This window comes from Eublepharis macularius, chromosome 5 (assembly GCF_028583425.1).
Source record: "Eublepharis macularius isolate TG4126 chromosome 5, MPM_Emac_v1.0, whole genome shotgun sequence".
NCBI lineage: Eukaryota > Metazoa > Chordata > Lepidosauria > Squamata > Eublepharidae > Eublepharis > Eublepharis macularius.
The window spans coordinates 172,158,961-172,179,924 of record NC_072794.1 but is presented as its reverse complement, the minus strand read 5'-3'; the positions used below and the strand labels follow the sequence as shown (position 1 = coordinate 172,179,924).

Here is a 20,964-nt window from a genome sequence, read left to right as displayed (position 1 = left end):
GAGTTCCTCACTTTCTTATTCCAAAAAGCTTCTTGAAACATTCCCGTATCTGTTCACAACCTGGAGGAAAACTCTTGAAACTTAGCCACTGGGGTAGATGGAAGCTAAATTTCCCATGAAACCAACATCTGAAGTACATTTCTGGCACCTTGGCGATAGTTGGGGCTCACCCAATATTGAGAATTAGCAGAATAGTGCCAATGGGTTTTGTACCTGCCAGTGAACGTCTCAGACAAAAAAACAGATTGGTCTAGGAGCAGGCCAGCTCTAGATGGGCCTCTTTAACTGCCAGGGATTTCCCTAAAGAGCTCTAGGCATTATGGCTGAGAACACTTAACTCTCTCTCAAAGGCAATTACAATTCCCAGGGACCATTCAGGAGAGTGAACTACCAGTTTCAGTCTAATAGAGACTGGCTTTAGGCACCAATTCTGAAAATATTAAGTCCCAAGGAACAAAAACATCCCATGTTGTGTGCCAAGCCTTGAAAAAAGTATTATGTGCAGTTGCAACTAATTCAGCTAAAACAAGGATTGAGCATGTTGCACAAAGCCACCTCCAGTTTGTCAAAGATTTATTTACAGGCTGAATGAGGTTCATGCCAAACAAACTGTTTTATCACCTGGTAGCCCAGAGCCATAAATCAGCATGGAGAGAATACTTCCAGTTATTTAATAAGTAATTGCTGGAGAGGGGCTATGACTTAGTGGTACAACACCGGGTTTGGCTGCAAAAAAGTGCCAGGTTCAATTCCCAGCTTTGCGACATACAAGAATTAAGTAATAAGGGATATGGAAGACCCTTTTCTGCCTGAGACTCCAGAGAACTGATGCATTTGAGTAAGCAATAGGACATGCGCTCCATCAAAGTCAAGATTCAGTGTAAGAGCTAAGCCACAAGAGATGAATCACATGAGGAGTAGCACATGAATGGAGTCGCAATGTTAGCCAGGAAGCTGAGTTTTAAAGGCTTTGTCAATTTCCCCTCTCTACAGAGCCAGGGAGATCACTGCTCAGCTTTATCTCTTTTTTGCCTCTTAAAAGGGGACGTGAAACTGCCAGAGCCTTCCAGAGACAAAAAGGAAATTAATAAACCCTCTGAGCAGAGATCTCCCTGGCTCTATAGAGATGGGAAATTGACAAAGCCTTCCGACCTCTTAAAATTCAGTTTCCCAGCTAACATTGCGACTCCCTCGAAGCCTCTTATAGCTTGGCTTCCGAGTCAGTTTCATGTGTTCAAAGATTACAATCCAACCCTATACAAGTACTTATGAATCCAGCCCCACTGCATTCAGTGGTCTTACTCATAAGTAACATTTCTAGAAATGCAGCCTTTGTTTGGGCTCACTGGCAGGACATTGGCAAGGAAGACTGGCTTACGTTCTCATCTTCTGGGCCACAGTATGCTTTCTGCCCTAAGAATAGGTTTCAGCGCCAATCCAATTGTCTCCATTCTTGAACGGGAAGCAGGCAACTTGCTTCAGCGTGACAAATGCAACAACCCACAAGTGACTTTGAACATTAGTAGTTTGCATACAAATCTTTTATCTCGCCAGAGAAATCACAATGCTTTGGAGACATGATTGTAACAGAAATTCTTGTACTTTTATTGTGAAGTCTTTCAACAGTTACAGTAAGAATCAAGCCAGAAGATTGACAAGACTGAACAGAGCTTTAAAAAAATCCGCTGCAAGATTTCTTGCAAGACAGACATATGCTGTTGGGTACAGAAAAGTTTGTCTCTTGTTTTGGGTTGTTCTGTTGAGTTTGCCTTCCAGATAGCTAAAAAAATGCTAAGACTAAGAAAAGTTGTTTTTCAACTGAAAGGAATCCTCTCAGCAGTAGAGCACTTCACAGCAAGTACTGTACCAGGGCAGCAGGTCCCGACCATCCTTTGGGAAGGCAAACTAGGGTGATTCTTGGTCTAGAAATTAAAACATGAAGGCTTTGCTTATTTCTCAGGACACCTGGCAAACTTAGCTCTAGAGAGCGACTCCTCTGGCCTGGGGGTAGTTCTACAAATGATGATGCTACTTGGAAGACTTGTTTGTGCCAGTGCAGATCCGACACGCATTACCAACAGTTGTTTAAGACAGTCAAAAAGGAAGCCAAACTCTGAGGACTACAGCAGCCCTTCTTGCTGCTCTCGTTTCTCACTCCACCAGCTAATTTGTTCCACATGCCACTCCCCCTCTTCCTAGGTAAGCCTGCCACACCCCAGAAGCCAGCTAGAGCATCTCAACCTCAGAGGCTCAATCCAGCCACTACTACGTTTTCCTTCAAGGTTGCAGGAAGAACTGTGCCCAAGGTGGTATCTGATGGAGTTTTGACTTGAAATCTTGTTAGTCTTTTAAGGTGCTACTGGACTCAAATCTGTGCTGAAGTTGAGAAGTGACCAAATTTCATCTCATGCCAAGTAGCAGCAAAAACAACTTTGTGCCATTTTAAGGCTCTAAGAAAAACCAAGTGGGAGAACACACTTGGGAACTTGACCATTATTCTACCAACACCTGTTAGTACCTGAGCATACTTTGGGAAGCTTATAATTCAACATTCTCAACTTGCAGCACAAGGTGCCCTCCGTTTCACATTTGTTTGGTTCTGCGGGCACTCGCAAATTAAAGACAAGGCTCCCCGTCAGAGACCCTGATGATAGACAGCCACACTGCCAGGGATCAGCTACTCAAGTGACTAGTGACCTGGCGCTTGGGAGATGCAAGGTACCACAGACACAGACACAGCCACCAACAGGTTTTGCCGTAATTCAGCTCCATTACCGGGGCTCCTCCTTTCCCCTACAAAATATACCCCAGACGAGGCCAAAAGATCAGCGCAGTAAGAACACTGCAGTGATTTGGAGCAACAAGGCGAAAGCCGCAAGATTTCTTGTTGAAAGAGCACCAGATATTACAAGTCGCACCTAGAACCAACCCCACAAGAATACGACACGCCAGCAGACATCACATTCTTGAAACAGAACTTTATTTAGAAACTGTTTAAAAGTAGAAAAAACCCTGTCAAGAGGAGTGAGTGGAATAGAGTTTAGGACAACAAGTATCTAGAAGGCCACAAGAGAAATAGCACCTCTGATGTTTGAAGTAATGGCTTGTGGTTTTTTGGCATTTTTTTTTTTTAGGTCTTCCTCTGAACTTTCCTTGGGGTTCATGCACTACACAACAGTCACCAGAAAATGCTCTGCTTTCTACTCACATTTAGAACACAACCACCAGAAGCAAATGAACAAAAACACACCAAGCTCTAAGGCTCAGTCTTAGCTGCAGCTGGGAGCAAACATCTCAAAAGAGACGCTCCCCAAAAGCAGCAATCGCGGGGGGGGGGGGGGGGGCTGCTCTTGCACAAAAGGGACCGGGACAAGCATGAAATACTGTTATTAAATTTATCTGCGCACTGTATATTGTTTGCAACATCAGCATTCCTATTTAATACGCACCAATTCTTCCCCCGTCCCCCACTACTGATCTGGAGTCCTGGCGAAGGCTACACGTGGAGGACTAGACTCAACAAGGACATGCACAACAGGGGCCCAACTAGCAGATCACGACTGGTTTCAGTGCCAAACTGCAAACCAACTATCAGATCCACTGGAGTTTAGTCAGCAAGTCTGGAGAAGAGGGGGGGGGGGGCGCAGAGGGGAAACAGAAGGACCCGCAGAATTCAGTGGACCAGAGACACAAAAGCAGGAGAGGGACAGGGGCAGCACAGATGTAAGCAAGTGAACCAGGCAGAGGTTCAAAATGTCAGCCTTGTTGCTTTGGAAGATGCAGTCCACCTACCTGACAGACTCATTCCCCACAGGCTCGGCACAGCCAAACAGGCTTTCATGTGCCTGAGTCAACCCCACTGTAGTCTGGGGGTCGGGGCAGTAAGGCCTTCCCACTCTGAAAGCCGGCGATGGTGGACGAGGCTGTTCTAATGGGCCCCCTTTGCCCTCCTCACACAAGAGGCCAAGAGTCTGAAGAAGGGAGCTCCGACTCCCAAAGGTGCCACCAGGCTCCAATCCTGCTGTCCTTCCAAAACAAGAATGCCACGTGCTCTCACCCCACTGTAGAGCACATAAAACCTCCCATCATATAATTTGGCATCTGGAAGCACATTTTCAGCCCCCTTAAGGCATCTTTTTTCATAGCAGAAAAAAAGTTTCATATTTGCTCAACCTTCCTGCAAAAACAAAATCATTCCTGAAGTCTTTTTGCTACATACTCCCACCGCCCCCCAAAGCACAACACAGTACAGCAAACTCTCCACAAATCAGTGCCTCACCAGCAACCAAGCAACTCTGCAGACTCCAAATAGTCAACCTCTTGCTTCCAAATTACACCACTAGATGTTAATACTGCTCTGCTACAGAACCGAGAAAAGAGCTCTCAAATAAAACCCATTGGAAGGGGGGAAAGTAGAAAACTTACTCAAAGTGCACTTGAAAGAGGTACTTTTTACTTAGGAAAAGAAACCAGTGAGTCCTAAGAATAAAATGGAGTAGTTTACAGATAAGCACATGATTGGGGCAAATAATTCTGATTTCTGAATTCTGCTGCTGCTCTGCTGGTACAGTAGGTGGACTGTTAATACTCTTCTTGCTCCTCTTGTGGTGCTCCTTCGTCTGGTATCACAAAGCCTTCCTGAAAAGGAAGAGGAGAGAGACAGACGGCTGTATTACAAGTGCAGGACATCATGCTCCCTTCCCCATCACAGAGACCAAGTCTCACACACCATTTCAAGATGTGTTCAAGCCACACCGCACAGAATGGTTTACTGCACACTACCCTAAATACTTCAAGAAAAGGGGTCCATTTCCGTACTGTTTAAAGGACAGTACTGTAAACTGCTCCCCCTTTTTAGTAAAGCATTTCAAACCACACCACCTAACCCCATGTTAAGACAACTGCCCAAGACCTGATGCTCAGGTAATATGCACAGACAGCACCACACATATTCACAAACACAACCACTGCTCAAACACCCATGAAGATCAGTTAACCATTTGCCTCCAACATCAACCTTAAATCCTCTCCAATCCAACATGGCTTGTCAGGACATAACTACAAACTATGACTTGTTCATGAGCTTGCAAAAAGGGAGATGTTCAAAGGATCCTCCCTGCACGCATGCACTACGGATCCCCATTTCCCCCTATTCTATTCATGATGGTCTCCTCACTAAAATCAGGGAGGGAGGTCCTCAGTAAGCAGGGAGGCAGGGAAGTCCCACTCCGCAAGCTCTGCTCATAGATCTTACAGGGCAGAACTCTGTGTACAATCTCACCTGCCCCCTTACCTGCTATCACTCAGTGCACATCTATGCAAAGGAGTTTGTTTTAAAAGGGGGGGGGAGACTTAAATTTATTTATAGACCGCCTTTCTCACAGAGACTCAAAGCAGATTACACAGTATGGGATTAGTACAATCAGTATCAAGTACATTTCAGTACTGTATCAAGGACATTTCCATAAACAATGCCGTAGGGTAAATAGATACAAGTTTAAAAGACATGTGAGGGCTGTATTGTAGGGAAGATGCTTTGCTAATGAGTTAGGAACCATAGACTTAATTTATTTATTATTCACGTCATTTACAGTCCACCTTTCTCACTGAGACTCAAGGCGGATTACACAGTATGAGGTTAAATACAATCAGTATCAAGTAAGTACATTTCAATACAATACCATAAGGTAAACAGATACAAGTTTAAAGACATAGCATTAGCAAGGATCCAAGACATAGCAGAGATACTGAAGCAAAACGTAATCAATTCTAGGACTAACATTAGACAGCATGGAGCAATGGTTGTACACAGGAGTACATATTTAAAGCAGCAGCTAATATATGAGGCAAAAATGGTGATGAAGTCTGTGATCCCCAACTTGTTAGTGAAGCACCTGAGACCCCCTCCCTACAATGCAGCCCTCCCATTTGAGTAAAAAGCCTTTTTGAATAGTTCGGTTTTGCATCGTTTACGAAAAGCCAGGAGAGTGGGGGCTCTTCTGACTTCCTCAGGCAGGCCGTTTCACAGGATAGGGGCCACCACAGAGAAAGCCCGTGTACAGGCTGCTGTTGACTTCACCCATGTGCTGCCGTGGGGGAACATAGGGAGGGAGGCTGTCCCGTAGGTATGCTGGACCAAAGCCATGAAGAACTTTGTATGTCATAATTAATACCTTGAACTGAGCACAGTAACTGATAGGTAGCCAATGGAGAGAGTCTAGGATGGGAGTGATGTTCATGCTCCTGCTCGCTTCTGCTAACAGTTGAGCTGCAGCATTTTGCACCAATTGGAGCCTCCTAGTTAGCTTAGATGGGAGACTTGTGTATAGAGCATTACAATGGTCAAGTCTTGATGTTACCATAGCATGGATCCAAGTGGCCAGGTCAGCCGTGTCAAGACAAGAAACCATCTTCCAGGCCAGAGTGAGGTTGTAGAAAGCATTTTTTGCCACTACCTTGACTTGTTTTACTAGTAATAACACTGGATCCAGTATAACCCCATGGCTCTTAACTCTATCATACTCTAGGCTCTTAACTGAGTTTGCAAGCAGCAGCTGCTCTTTATGTCCCGCCAGAAATCTTACCTGCCCCTGAATTTTGGAGGCTAGAGGTTAGCAATCCCTTTGCAACAATACCAGCATGAGCCCCCTGAAACCATGCAAGAGCCATCAAAGTGCTCGTACACACCTCCTATACATTTTACCGGGACATGTGCAAGACTGCATCCCTGCTACAGATGTGAGAGCATGCATCAACTTCAGTGCCCGAGTCAAAAGCCGAGAGTGCATTCGTTAATTACATACGGAAACAGACTTACATCTGTAGCATAAAGAATCTCCACAATCCTCTGCAGAACTGGGTCACTTTCCCCTTCATTCTCCTGGCAAATCAGCTCTATGTTCCTCAGTTTTCCAAAGTAGAAGTCCCTTTCCTTCTCCAAGTCTTCAACGGTCAATTTTAGTACATTGATCTGCCAAGAAAGAACTGATTACAGTATTTTTCCACATAGAGAAAACCCCAGAAACACAAGAGTACTCAAATTAATCAAAGCCCTTTTTATTCCCACTAAATTCTGGATGCATATTTGAACAAGTGGCAAACAAGTACCAAAATGCACATCAGGTCCCCCCTTTCCTAAAGTTAAGACTTTTTCCCCTGCACCAAAAAGAGACATGCAAACTTCAATCTACCACTGAAAATGAATCACGTTTTTAGTTGATTAAATGTTTAAGACCAAATCAGTTTATTTTGAGGCTATTTAAGGTCAGGTTTGTTATTTATATAGAGAACATAAAAAACAGTGATCCATCTAATCCAGGATCCTGCTCCATTCCGTGGCCAACTAGCCGCCAACTAACAGGGCACAGAGCGGCCTTCCACTGACGCCACCTCCCAAAGCCATGGGACTCAAAGGCTTCTGCCTCTAAACATGGCGGTTCCCTTTCATCACCATGACTAGTTGCCACTGATGAACCCTTGCGGATGGCCATCACTACTTCCTCTGGCAGCAAATTACACAATTTAATTTAAACTGACTAAAGTTGTACTTCCTTTCATCTGTCCTGGATCGACAGCCCATCAACTTCACTGGATGCCCCTGAGCTCTAGTATAGTAAGAGAGGGAGAAAGTTCTGCCCACTCTCTCTACCCTATGCATAAGACTATAAAACTCTCTATCATATTCCCCCCGCACTTCTTTTCTGGTCTAAACTTACAAGCACCAGATATTTTTTTTTAGCCTTTTTTCATAGGACAGGAACTCCCATACCTTAATCATTTTGGTTGCCCTCTTCTACACTTTCTCCAGCTCTGCAATAGCCTATTTGAGATATGGCAACCAGAACTGCTCACAGAATTCCCAATAGTAAAGAGCCCAGTAGCACCTTTAAGACTAACCAACTTTACTGTAGCATAAGCTTTTGAGAACCACAGTTCTCTGACGAAGAGAGGTGTGTTTCTCGAAAGCTTATGCTACAGAAAAGTTGGTTAGTCTTAAAGGTGCTACTGGACTCTTTTCTATTTTGCTACTACAGACTATCACGGCTAATTCCTCTGTATCAGTTTTCCAAATGCGGCCATGCCCATAGATATATACAAGGGCATTACAATATTGGTGATTTTAATTTTCAATCCCTTTTCCCTAACAATTCCTAACATGGGTCTTCTCCACACTGGGATTTTTCATCAGTTCTAACCCCACACTGCATCAATTTCTCTCCAGAGTTCGGCACACATGGTCAAAATGCCCTAATTCAGTCTCTGAACGGCTTCCCAGGTTCTTTTTTGCATTCTGCACGGTGAAAGACAGCATCAGCTGCGGAGTGGACTTTCCTGGGGTTTCCATGGTTTTTCTCCCTGCGCATATACCCTGGTTTTTTTCCCCCAGCAAAGTCAAACCAGGATTTTTTTTGAAGTGCAAAATGCTTTCTTCATTGTGAGGTTTGGCTCTAACTCTTCTTTCACCGCCCCGTTTATCTCCCTGCATCCTGATTTGTTGAACTGCAACCAAGCCAGTTTCTCTTTTTAAAAAAATGTAAACAACATTGAAATGTTAATACATTAAGAAAACCTTGCAAGTTTCCTAAGCCTATCAGCTGCAATAAGGCTAAGATAAATTTCAAAATGGAGTAAAGTGTGTTGTGCGTACATACTGCAGAACTAATTGGTAATAAGAAGCAAGTCCTTCTTTAATTATTTAAAAACAAGGTTGCAACATTGGCACATGGAAAAAACTTTGCAAGTTTCCTCAGATGATCAACTGAGGAAGCTCACCTTTTCTCAGCCAATCAGCTGACTCAACTGACAAGCCCTCAGCCAATCAGCTGATGAAAGAGAAAGCCTGCAGCAGGAACAGGGCATTTTTCAAGTGCAGAAAAAATAAACAGATCCCACTTCGGTTTGACTCCCTCAAGCATGGAATTAAACGCGGCCCAAAGCAGACCCAATACCCAGAAAACTCGGTGTCGGCATGCATGCAGAAAATACCCTGGAGTCAGCCCTTCTCACCACTTCTATCCACTACAACCCTAAGACCTCTTTCCTTCTCAGTCTTGACCAGTTCAGACTCCATCGGCATATATATTCAAAGTAGAATTTTTCTGTTCCCGTGTGTATCACCTTACACTGACCTAAAATTGGACTTCATCTGTCACATTACTGAACTGAATTTTTTTCTACCCATGAGTAGCAGTATTAACAAGATCCTCACACTTGTTTCCATATTATAGGAAGATATCTACTAATATTAACATGTAAAGCTCAACTGTAACTATAACCGTAACTGACAGATCAGCTAAGAGACAGGTGATAAATCTAGGCTTCAACTGACTGACTTAAGTATCTGTCTACTGCTTCTGCCTTCAAAAAGCAAAAGAGGCAACTCATGCCAAGTGAAGGCAAAAGCAAGAACATGACCAAGAAGCAAGTACTCGGGATCCAGTTTCTGGAAGTTCTGAAGCCATGGGTGAAAATGGAAGGGAGGGGGCGCTCCTAGAAAAACAAGCTTGGGGGAAGGGATTAAATGTATGCAAAACTTTCCTATCAAACACAAACCTATTTTGCTATTTTAACATAAAATGCATAATACATTTTAATATGAGTGTATTAAAATGTAACCACTACACCCAACCAGCTCCATGAACAGCACAGACAGCTGAATTCATTAAGTGTTCTGCCAACTGAGCGCCGACCCAGTAGAGGATGAAATGCATCCTCCTGAAGGGAAACAGTCACTTTTCCACCCCACCCTTTACCAACGCACTGTGTCATGACGATGCTTTATTCAATCATTAAATGCTGTAACTGTCCTCTCACTTATACTAAAACCCCTAACCGTGTGCAACTTTCTGCCCAACTCTTCGCTTACAAGTTATGGAGCCCTTTCCCCTCTTGCCCAACTCCACTTTAATTGGGTACCATTTACAGGACGGAACCAGGCGGGGTCACTGTAATCAATCGTAAAAAACCTGGCTTTTCCCGATGTAACACTTCCAGAAATATGGGTCCTAATTGGCTGCAATATTGTGATATGCGATATTAAAAGAATGATTATGTATATGTAATATATGATTGATAACTAATTGTTTTTCCGTGTGCCTTAGGACCCATATTTCTGGAGGGGTCACTGTAACGGCTTCATTTGACTTGCCCAGGGTGACCTGCGCTAAGCAGCCATTCACAGCCCCTTCTCTAACCTCTTTGGGACCTGCTGCTCTTATAGTACCTTTCCTTTATTAGCCCATTTGACCAGAGGTCTCAAACTCATAGGCTTATGGCAAACATATCCACAATTTAAAACATACAGTGATACACAGGGGGTTTTTTCCTGGGAAAAGAGGCAATGGAACTCAGTGGCGGAACTCAGGACCACACAATGACGTCACTTTGGGTCAGCTGGAACAAGGGGGGAGTTTTTTAAAGTTTAAATTGCCCTTGGCAAAAATGGTCACATGGCCAGTGGCCCCTCCCCCTGATCTCCAGACAGAGGGGAGTTTAGCGCGGAGGGCAATCCAAACTCCCCTGTCTGGAGATCGGGGGGGGGGGGGGCGCCCACCGGCCATGTGACCATTTTCAGGAGGTGCCGGAACTCCGTTCCACCACTTTCCTGCTGAAAAAAAGCCCTGGTGATACATAACCTGAGATAAAACAGAATACAAAACACTTTAAGATAATCATCATAAATCATCATCTTGACATGATATAAGACCATAGATAATATATAATTACAGAAAATATCTCTGTTAGTACCACCCCAAAATTCAATTCTTTGCAAAAAGATGACCAGTATGGAAGGCTCCCAGATGATCAGTGCTTTATTTTGCGGTACTCTGTACCAGCTCTTAAACTGAGGGAGAAAAAGAAAATCAAACCATCTGTTCGGTCCAATCAGAAACACACCTGCTGGATTAGTTCAGCGGATTCCTCTTCCCCAATCCCTCCTGGTGCCTTTTTAACAATTCCAGGTGCAGTTTTATTAGCCACTGTTGTCCTCTGTGCCACCATGGGCCTTGTAGGAGCTGAAACACAGAAGTATATTAGTTGCGGTCTCAAGCAGGAGATATCCAGAACCCAGTGCTCATGGCATGTATCAGCCAAGTGAAGAGAATTGCACCCGAATTGTGGGGCCCTGTGTGCTCAGCAGGAAAGTCCCCGTCAGAGACCAAAGAACCGTTATGCAATGCCTTCTCCCCAAAAGGTGCTTTAGTACCAATCGCAGCTGTTTTCTTTAAGGAACCAGTGGAGTTTACACTTGCAGCCTTCCGTTCTGACGCTCCCACGCAACTGTTGCCTACAAAAGGTAGAGCAGCTCTAGCTGTTACATGCTAGCCCCAGATCCCTTGTATATTACCAGAATAGAAGCTCCTGGCCCCGCCTGACACACCACCCAACACTTCCCTCACCCCACCTCTCTGCTGAGGAACAGGAGTAAAAAGCAGTCACAAACTTGTTGTGTGGCATTTCCTGCTAGTTAACAGTCCTTGTGAAACATAGGAAACAGCAGTGTTGAGCAGCAGCTTGGATTTCCACAGACCAGTAAACAAGAGAACTGCATAACTGCAACCGCATGAGCACACATGTTCACCCACTGCGCAAACACCACCATCTCACTGACCTAAAGCTCTGGAAGTGGGCAGTTTGTACAGCAACACCCAAACAAAATATTTACTCCCGCATCTTTGGCCGGTGCCAGAATCTGCGAGACATACATCAGCTTTCAGCTGCCATACACCATGGAAGGTCCCTAGTGGCGACTGACGGACTTCTGATCAAGTAGCCAGAGGATGTGGGTCCATGTGGCTCCTTTGCCTGCTCAGGGTCACTAGAGATTCAGGCTATAAATGACCTGAAATGTAGAACTAACTTCCAAGGGTGCTGGAGTGCAACCGATAAAAAACCCAACGTACCTGTGCCTCCAGGGCCCAGATTCTTCTTGGGTTTGTTAAGCACCGGCGCAACAAAAGCTGGTGCGACTGCCGTTTCCTGGCCTTGCCGAGCTGCCACGGGGTCGTAGTCCTTCCCATCGTAGTTTGCATCAAAGAATTTTTTAAACCATTGAACAAATTCAAAATTATCCTGGAATTTTCCTTTTACTAGTTTGTCCACAGGGATTATCTGAGGGAAAAAAAAATAAGTGTTTAAAAAGAGAAAAAGTCTTTTAATTTGAGACTGAAAGCAGTTGGCTCCAAGGGGATTACACAGAATTCTTCTGCTCAATCCCCAAAAGGGATTTCTCCAGAAACTTAAGACAGAAATTAGATGTATACAAAAGCTAGAACTGGTAGTAAGATCACAATCCATGATACAGAGGAAGCGAGATTATATTACAATAGTCTGTGGAGGACCTACAAAGAACAAGGATTTCAAAATAACATTACAACTAAAGAAGCCAGTAAATACCACCTCAACAAACTATTTTCCAGGCATTAAATCAAGCCAACTCTTAGGGCCACAAAAAGCACAGAAATGGATGACCTCACTTTAAAAATAACAAATTTCAGTGTTTCCATAAAAGATATTAAAACACTTGTGTGTTACATGTCATCAAGCTGCTTCCCACCTGTGAATCAATTACCTCCAAAGCAGTCCTATCATTAACAGTCTTGCTCACGTCTTGCAACCTGAAGTCTGTGGCTTTCTTTTTATTAAGTCAATCCATCTCATGTTGGGTCTTCCTCTTTTACTACTGTCTTCAACTTTTCCTAGCATTATTCTATTTTCCAGTGAGTCTTGTAAGGCATTAAAGTAAGACAGGCAAAGCAGGATGCATTTAAATGCTAAAAAGATACTGCAAGGCCCAGACTAACTCTTTTCAGTAAATATTGGGAGATAGATCAAGACGGGAGCTGTGACTCATGAAAGCTCAAACCCTACCACAAACTTTGTTAGTCTTATAGGCGCTAATGATTTCTTGCTCTTTTCTATCAGTAAACGCTGCCAGGCAATCTTCAGAACAGTAAATGCCAGGATCACTTCATTCTGGCCAGGACCACCTCATCCTTACAGGGCTTAATGGACAGGTGAAATCACAGTGCAAGTTTGAACTTCCAAGTTTCTCCACTGTTTTGCTTTAAAGACAAGCACTAACAGCCACTAGAAGGGGAGCCTGCATGTTTGTACAGGCTGGTCTTTACCCCACAGACCCAGATATTCAACCCACAGCACATATACAATAGTTTTGGGAAAACAGGATCACCAACTGGAGCTAAGAGAAAAGATTCGTCTTGCCCCTCACTCTGCAGAAATGGGCAACACCTGTTACTACTCTCTAATTCTGTTTTCCCCCCAACAATTTCTGTTTCTTCTCTTTGCACCTCTAGGATGGACACGTCATTTTAAAAAAATCAGATTTTTAATACTCTACATTTTCAGGTATTAAACATTACTTAAACATAACCTGGTTTCAAATGAAACATGAATCTAAACAGTCTCAGTTTCAGTTCTGAAAAGCGTTTGGACTAAATAACATCATTTTCCTGTCATTTTACACCAGCATGGTGTAGAGATTAGAGTACAGGACTAGAATCTGAGAGACAAAGGTTTGAATCCTCGCTTTGCTACAAAAGCTTGCAATGTGATCTTGGGCTAATCATACATACTTAGTCTAGCCTACCTCACAGGGCTGTTGTTGTGAGGATAAAAAAGAGAAGGGAAGAATGAAGTAAGCCATTCTGGGTTCCCACTGTGGGAAAAGCTGGCTATTAACATTTACATAAATAAGAAAGTACGCTTCCCATTTTTAACTGTTTTAAATTGTTTAGATTAAAAATTGTTTTTAATGGTTTTAGAATTAGTGAGAACAACCTCAGAGGCCCCACATGCGCAGCATACTAGCTAAACTGATATAAAAATAAAAACGTAGCCTCCAGTTTTTACCAGAAAAACACACCAGTTTAAGTTTTGCAAAAACTTTTTGTAGTTAACAGAACTGTAGCGTAACCACCTTGTAGTTTGGAAGTATTAGCTGACTAGCAGCAAAGCCCGTTGTAGCAAAAAATACAATGGGCTCTAGAAAGGGCAAGCGGGCCGGGCAGGCCATTGCCCACTCGCCAGTGCCCCATCAGAATCAGGGGGAGGAGGGCAGGGCAGCAGGGATGGGCACTGCCCCCTCCCCAGGGTCCCAGTCTGGGGGGAGGAGGGCAATGAGGTGGGGCTGAGCACTGCTCCTTCCCCAGTGCCCTGATCTGGAGGAGGGTAGGGAGGCAGGTCCGGGCATTACCCTCGTCCCAGCGCCCTGATCCGGGGCAGGGGGAGGAAGGTAGGGTGGCATACCCATCTCTGTACCCTCCTGCCCCCCCATTGCAGCTTGGGGGGGGTGAGCGAGGCTTGCCTGCCACCGCCCAATCCTGCCCCCAGGATCACAGTTTGGTGGGCAGAGCAGGCGAGCAAGGCTTGCCCACCACCACTCGACCCCCTCCCCCCGGATTACAGTTTTGGGGGGCAGAGCACATGAGCAAGGCCTGTCCACCGCTACTTAATTTGGGGGGGCAAGGCAGGCGAGCAAGGCTTGCCTGCACTGCTGAAGCTTTCTGGGCCTCCGCGTTGCCGGCTGACTAAGTACATATCCCTGTATACTGTGCGTGCCTGGGGATAAGCTGTGAGTCATCTCAAACATGGTTTCTCTTTTATGTTTAAGGATGACAAGCAGGCAGCCAGAGACAGACAGGTTAAGGATTTAAGATACAGCAGCACCGACGACAAATTCCACAAAAAGACAGGCAATCTGAAGAATGAATTAAACAACACACGTGCAACGGAAACTTACTTTATCAACGCCCATTCGCTTAAAACCTGCTTGTAAAACCTTGAAGTTCTGAATGTATTCATGTTCCAACTTTGCCTGAAATTTCACTTTCTTGAGCGCTACAGAACCAGGGAAGAGCATATCCATGAACTGACAGTAAGCAGCACCTGCCAAGGGAATAAAAGATCCATGTGAAAATCAACTGTGGGGCAAAGAAATGCATAAAAGGTTTCCTTAGAGAATTGCCAGCATCACCAGAACAGAACCAGCCCCACACCTAAATTTCAATGAGCCTGTGGAATTGCCGTGTGGCGGATGTGTCCACTAGAATGTATCACCTTCCCTCTCAAGGTTAAATGAAAATTACTAACCCTGAAGCCTTTGAGAACCAGAGTCAGACAGGCAGGCAACTGATGTCTCATTGGACGAGCACTGTCAAGCCATGGAAGTCTTCTCTTACCTTCCTTGGCCAAGGGAGAGGCTTTTTCATAGCCTTACTGTTGCCACCTTTCTCCTGCCAGTATTCAGACTCTCTACGCACAACGCTCCCAAGCACGCACACCCTTTCCTCATTTAGCACAGCCACACCACAGCCACCAAACATGCTGCTGCCTTCCACATGCTGTGGTCTGTACACTTTCAAGTGCTCTGCAGAGAGGAGTCCACATGCCTTTATGCAGCGCTCAGCACATAATGCCGGAGGCTGCAAGTCCAGTCTTGATGCTGGATAGTTGCTCTGGAACAGTTACTTTCAGTAAGACAATGTCAAGGTTTCCACCTTTGTCCATAGGCTTATGTCAAATCCACAATCAAGTCAGCCAGAGAAAACAAGGGGACAGCCGAAGTGAAGCCTTTGCAGAAAGTTGACTGTGATCTATTAAGGAATGCCCTTGAAAAGTATCTAGAAACTACAACAGGTACAGAATGCTGCAGCCAGAATTCCAGGCAGAATGGGTCACAGGGGCCCTATCACTTCAGTCTTGTTCTATGTACACTGGTTCCTAATTTGCTTCTGGGGACTGGGTCCAATTCAAGATGCACAGCTTGGGGCCACCTTACCTTCCTAGGGGAGTGCACCAAAAAAAACACCCCTGGGAAATCCAGATTTGGTATTCTGGTCTCCAGTCACTCCATTTATTCCTATTATGGGGAAAAAATTCAAAGCTGACCCCCCCCCCCCACACGCACACACATACTGCAGAAACGCACTGAGGTAAGTCTGCCATGGCCAAGGCACATTCCCAAACGCAGGCTGAGCTCATCCCACAGAAATCCTAACAGAACCAAAGAGAATCATGATGGAATCTCCCCCCCTCCCCGGCCAGTGTCATTCAGAGCAGCCGGGTACTGGGTTCAGGCAATGTACGGACACCCCAGGACAGAATCAAGCAGCACGCAGCTACAAGCACAAGGCGGTCGGTCCCTTGCTTCAGTTTGCCTCTGGAGGACCCTCAGATAGTTTTCCCCATAGGGAATAATGGAAAACAGTTGAGAGAACCTACTCTGGAGGCCCACAGAATTGGCTCCCCACGGAGTTGAATCTTCCTGAAACTTGAGAGGACAATCAGGAGTACGCTCCCCACAAATTTGGTCGGTTGAGAAATTATGCCCCCTCCCCACCCCCGGGGGGAAAAGCAAAGGAACAGGCAGGCCTTGTTTACTGAATTAATTCAGTGGCTTGAGTATGAAAACCAAATCTGACTCAGTATTGCCTATTTTGATCTGGAAAAGTTGAATTTTACCAGATCAACAAAAATTTGGCTTTTCTCCCAAATTCTGGACCAAACTACACACCCCTATACGTTAAGGACTCTACTCCCACCAACCCAACTACTGCAGTCAATTCCAGAGGACCCCACCACCTGAGGCTGGACTGGTGGCAACCCAAAGAAAGCCAATACAAGTTGTGTAAAAGCAGCTCCAAGTTTTATCTTTTGCAAAGCTCAGAAAATCTCCTTCAGAAAGTCCCCCAGGCATCCCACATTACAGGTCATGCACAGAGCTATATGGGCCCTACAACAGTTCGGTATAGTGGTTAAGAGCATGGGACTCTATCTGGAGAGCTGGGTTTGATTCCCCACTCCTCCACTTGAAGCTCTCTCAGCCCCACCCACCTCACAGAGTGTTTTGTTGTGGGGATAATAACAACATACTTTGTAAACCGCTCTGAGTGGGCATTAAGTTGTCCTGAAGGGAGGTATATAAATCGAATGTTATTATTATTATTCTGCTTGCTATCTTTCCACCAGCTTGTCCACCCATACTACAGAAATCCAGAAATGGAAGGAGAATTTAGCTTAATACTCAGTATCTCCCATCCGAAACTAGATTATGCCACTGTATCCTACAACCAAGGCACAGAAAGGAAAAAGTTTGAAAAGAAAGCATGGGGTTCATACAAGCTAGTGCCACATACTACTTTTTACTACCTATAGAAATTTCTTCCCAACCTCAAATATAGAGGTGGAAGACAGCCAGCAAACTACTGTCCCTCTAGAGAATTCCCCAGTGGCAGCCTGATACTTCATCTCCAGCGAGTGCTTTGAATGAAAAAAATGCACCTGACTCATAAACAGCCCCCCAGCTCTCCACTTACCTGAACAGAGCTGTTCTATCTTTGTCAGATTCAACTGGAGGGACTCGTTGATCCAGGCGAGCATGTCATGTCGACTCAAGTTATCGCTTGTCACCGAGGTGGAATACACATTAACTGCCATTTTCTGAAGAAAATTCAATGAGAAGAAATTTCATTTACCCCGTGGCAAGTGAAATGAACATCACCCACCCTGTCTTCACACCATGATCAACAAGAAGCCTCTCTCAAGGGGTTGGATGCAGGCCATGTTTTCAAGAGAGTCAGTTTACTGGAAACAGTCTAGCCATTATCAGCAGTCCAAGTGCCCTAGTAATCTGATGAGCCCATATATACACACGCGCGCGCACGCGCACACACACACAAAACCCCTGGAATCAGATGCTACACTAATTCCCCCAAACACTGCAAAAAGCCACATCCTATTGTACCAGGACACATACTACATAGAACTTGACAAGTCACTTCACAGGAGTGAGACAACCAAACTAATTCAACAGCTGGCACAAGGAACTTCCTCATCATGAAGGACAGAAGTCTCTGCTCATTTTTAACGCAGTGCTCAGAAAGCATCGCCGCAACAAGAACAGAGAAAGGAGATTCTAGAAGGAAGAGAATCAGGAATGAGCAGAGGGAAGCGTCAGCTGACAGAAGAAACAAGCTGAGGTACAGAGGAAAAGGCTTAGAGTACTGGGTCCTCACAGATCATCAAGATGGGGGTCTGAAGAACCAAGACAGGGAAAGGAGTCTAGGCACAGGAGCAATACTGCAGAAGGCCCAGGCATGAAGGCAACAAGGAGTGCTGAGCATCAATGTTGTTTTCCCTTGTTGTGCTTACATTCTCCATTTTCTGCAAGCACTAGATGCTTAAGTTGAGGGAGAGATTAAGAAAAGAACAGGAGATGCAACCAGAGCATAAGAGAAAGCTTGAGAGACAAATTCTGGAAACAGAGGAAAGAGGGTCGATGTAAGAATGCAGCCCCTTTTGCCCCAATAGGGCACTTTCACCCTAATCAGCATGACAAGGCGCCCTCAGAGCAAGCAAAGTCTGACTCACATTTAAAGATTGGCCTTTAAGGCGCTACTGGACCAAGATTTATATGCTCTTTAAATGAGGCTGTAAAACGTAAATAAGGCAACGCTCGCTATACAGGAAACAATGCAGCCCCGTACACAGATCAGGGAAAGGGGAGCTGGTGCCAGGTTCTCGTGGCCCTTTCTTATATGCCATGGGGAATGGCAATGAATGAGGAAGGAATTTGCCCGGGCCAAGGATCCTGGAGATGTTTTGCCTTCCTCTGGGCATAGAGTGAGGGTCACTGGGGGAGGTGTGTGCGTGGGGTGGGGGAGACAGCTGTGGATTTCCTGCCTCGTGCAGGGAGGCTCGACTAGATGACCCTTGGTCTCCCTCCCAGCTTTCTCTTTGTAAATCACATTTTAAGACAAGCCGGGCTGCGCGTTCCGAAAGGCGCCCGCTGCCTTCCAAACTGCGCCCCACCTGCTCCTTCTACAAGCAGCAGCAAGCAAGGGCATGGGGGGGGGCGGGGGCGGCGCAGAGGCCTCCCCGGCAAGCGGGTTCCAGCGGGGCCTCCCCGTGCACGTGCGGAGCCGGCGCGGCCCCCTCCGGCTGCAAGACCAGGAGCCCCTCCGCGCCTCCGGCTGCAGAGCCCATGCGGCGCCGGGGTCAGGGCCACGCCGGGAAGACAGCCCCAGCCTCCCGGGCACGGAGCCTCGCGCGCCCAGGGTCCGGAGGATGCCGGCGGCCAGGAGCCGGGGCCAGCCCTCGGCCTCTCCCCCGCCTGGCCGCCAAGCGCCGCCCGGGCGGCCCCTTCCAGGCCCAGCGGCCCCCTGACCGGCTCGGGCGGAGGGGCTGCCGGGGACGCGCCCCCCCCCCAAGCCGGCCCTTCCTCCTCCTCCTCCTCCTGGCACGTGGCCCCTCCTCGCACCAGGGTCTTCATTAGCATATGCAAATGAGGGCGGCCTGGCCGCCGGGGCCGGCCGGAGGGAAAGAGGAAGGCAAGGGCGGGGCCCCCGCCGTGTCGCGCCTCGCCCCCCTCAGAGCCCAGACTGGGGACGGCGGGCCGGCCCTTCTCCCTTCCCCGCCCGCCGCCGGCCCCGGCCTGCCTCCCTTGCAACGGCCGCCCAACCGCCGCCCTCAGCCCGTTACCTCGCCTCAGTCGCTTACCGTTCAAACCGGCCCCGCCCGCCTCGCCCGGGATCTGACGTCACGCGCACGCCGGGCGCGCTGGCGTCACTGCTAGGAGGAGGGGGGAGCGAAGCGCGGCGCAGAAAAGGGGAAGGGGGCGGGGCCGGCAGGGGGAAGAGGCGGGGCCTTGCCGTGCTGATTGGCGGGCCTCTGGCGCAATCGCGGGCGGGGCAACGAAGGCGCCGGGAGCTCTGCCCCCTTGAGGGAGGGGCTTGAGGGAGGTCCCGCCTCCCAGCGAGAGGCCACGCCCCCGGCACTTCAGGTTTTTCCTGCATAGGTGATTGGATGAATGAAATTATTTAAATATTAAGTGTATGTAAGTAAGGGGATGGAAGGGAGAAATAGTTGTTAGTGTAATATGCTGTTATCCATTCTGTTCCTACTGTCTGTATGTACTGTTATATATTTTGCTTATATTATTTGTCTTTATGGGTTTTTTTTTTACTTTTCAAATAAAATTTAAAACCTTAAAAAAAAAAACCCTAAATTTTATGTTAGGTCAAATGAGAGCAATAGGCTTAGACATATCAGCATAATTCCAAACTGCAACAGCTTCTTTCTAAATTATTAGGAAATTTTTTGACATGCCCATATTAACTTTGTATTAGAATGCTTATTGATTTTTGAGCATGTTTATGTTCTTCTGAACAGTTTGTATCATGGAACCTGACTGGTGGTCAACGGAAATGGGCCTTCCATGCCCTTACAGTTGCTAAATGACTTATATTATTATTAGATACAAGTTTTAAAAGACACAGCATTAGCAAGGATTCAATATGGGGTTGAAGAATTGCTGAAACGGAACATAATCAGTTCTAGGACTGACATTAGACAACATGAAGCACAGGTAGTATGTAGGAGTACATATTTAAAGCAACACATAACATGTAAGGCAACATAGTGGTGAAGTCTATGGTTCCTAACTCATTAGCGAAGCATCTGAGACCCCCCTCCTTACAATACAGCCCTCCCATTTAATACTCTTTTCCCTTGCAGTTTGGTATTTATGTCAAATAAATGTACTTTGTGGAATTATTATTATTAGCATGCCTACAGTTAATATAATTGTATGCAATTAATACACGCAGAGATTGATGTTAATAATGCAATGCAGTCATCAGTTTTCATTGGCAATATTATCGATACAATCCCACAGTAGTGGGTTAAGTATTGGTTGTTACTGAACAGTTGATACATCCTGCTTCTTCTTATGCTGTGGGGCCTGGGGAGGGTACTCCATGAGCATCAGATACCCCAGAGTCCACCCTCCAAAGTAGCCATTTCCTCCAGGGAACTGATCTCTGTAGACCAGAAGTCAGTTGTAATTCTGGGAGATCTCCAGGCCCCGCCTGGAAGTTGGTACCCCTAGGACCGGGGCTGGGAACTAACCTGCATGGAAACTTGCCATGTGGAAGCAATGCGACT

General features: G+C 46.1%; 1 protein-coding gene across 1 annotated transcript; it reads right to left on the bottom strand.

Annotated features, from left to right (window-relative positions):
- Positions 1-1,583: 1,583 nt before the first annotated feature.
- MAPRE1 (microtubule associated protein RP/EB family member 1) lies at positions 1,584-19,607 on the bottom strand. Its single transcript, XM_054981360.1, has 7 exons — positions 19,519-19,607; positions 17,337-17,460; positions 14,762-14,907; positions 11,904-12,111; positions 10,897-11,015; positions 6,818-6,970; positions 1,584-4,638 (listed from the first exon to the last, which is right to left on the bottom strand). Exons 2-7 carry the CDS (start codon positions 17,455-17,457, stop codon positions 4,582-4,584), a joined length of 804 nt encoding a protein of 267 aa, XP_054837335.1. The 5' UTR covers positions 17,458-17,460; positions 19,519-19,607; the 3' UTR covers positions 1,584-4,581.
- Between the last annotated feature and the right edge of the window lie 1,357 nt (positions 19,608-20,964).

Coding starts and splice junctions, on each gene's coding strand:
- MAPRE1 (XM_054981360.1), bottom strand. CDS start 17,457: ATGGCAGTTAATGTGTATTCCACCTCGGTGACAAGCGATAACTTGAGT. Junction 11,016..11,903: donor TCTGGGCCCTGGAGGCACAG/GTACGTTGGGTT, acceptor TCTGTGTTTCAG/CTCCTACAAGGCCCATGGTG. Junction 4,639..6,817: donor AGATTCTTTATGCTACAGAT/GTAAGTCTGTTT, acceptor CTTCCTTTTCAG/GAAGGCTTTGTGATACCAGA.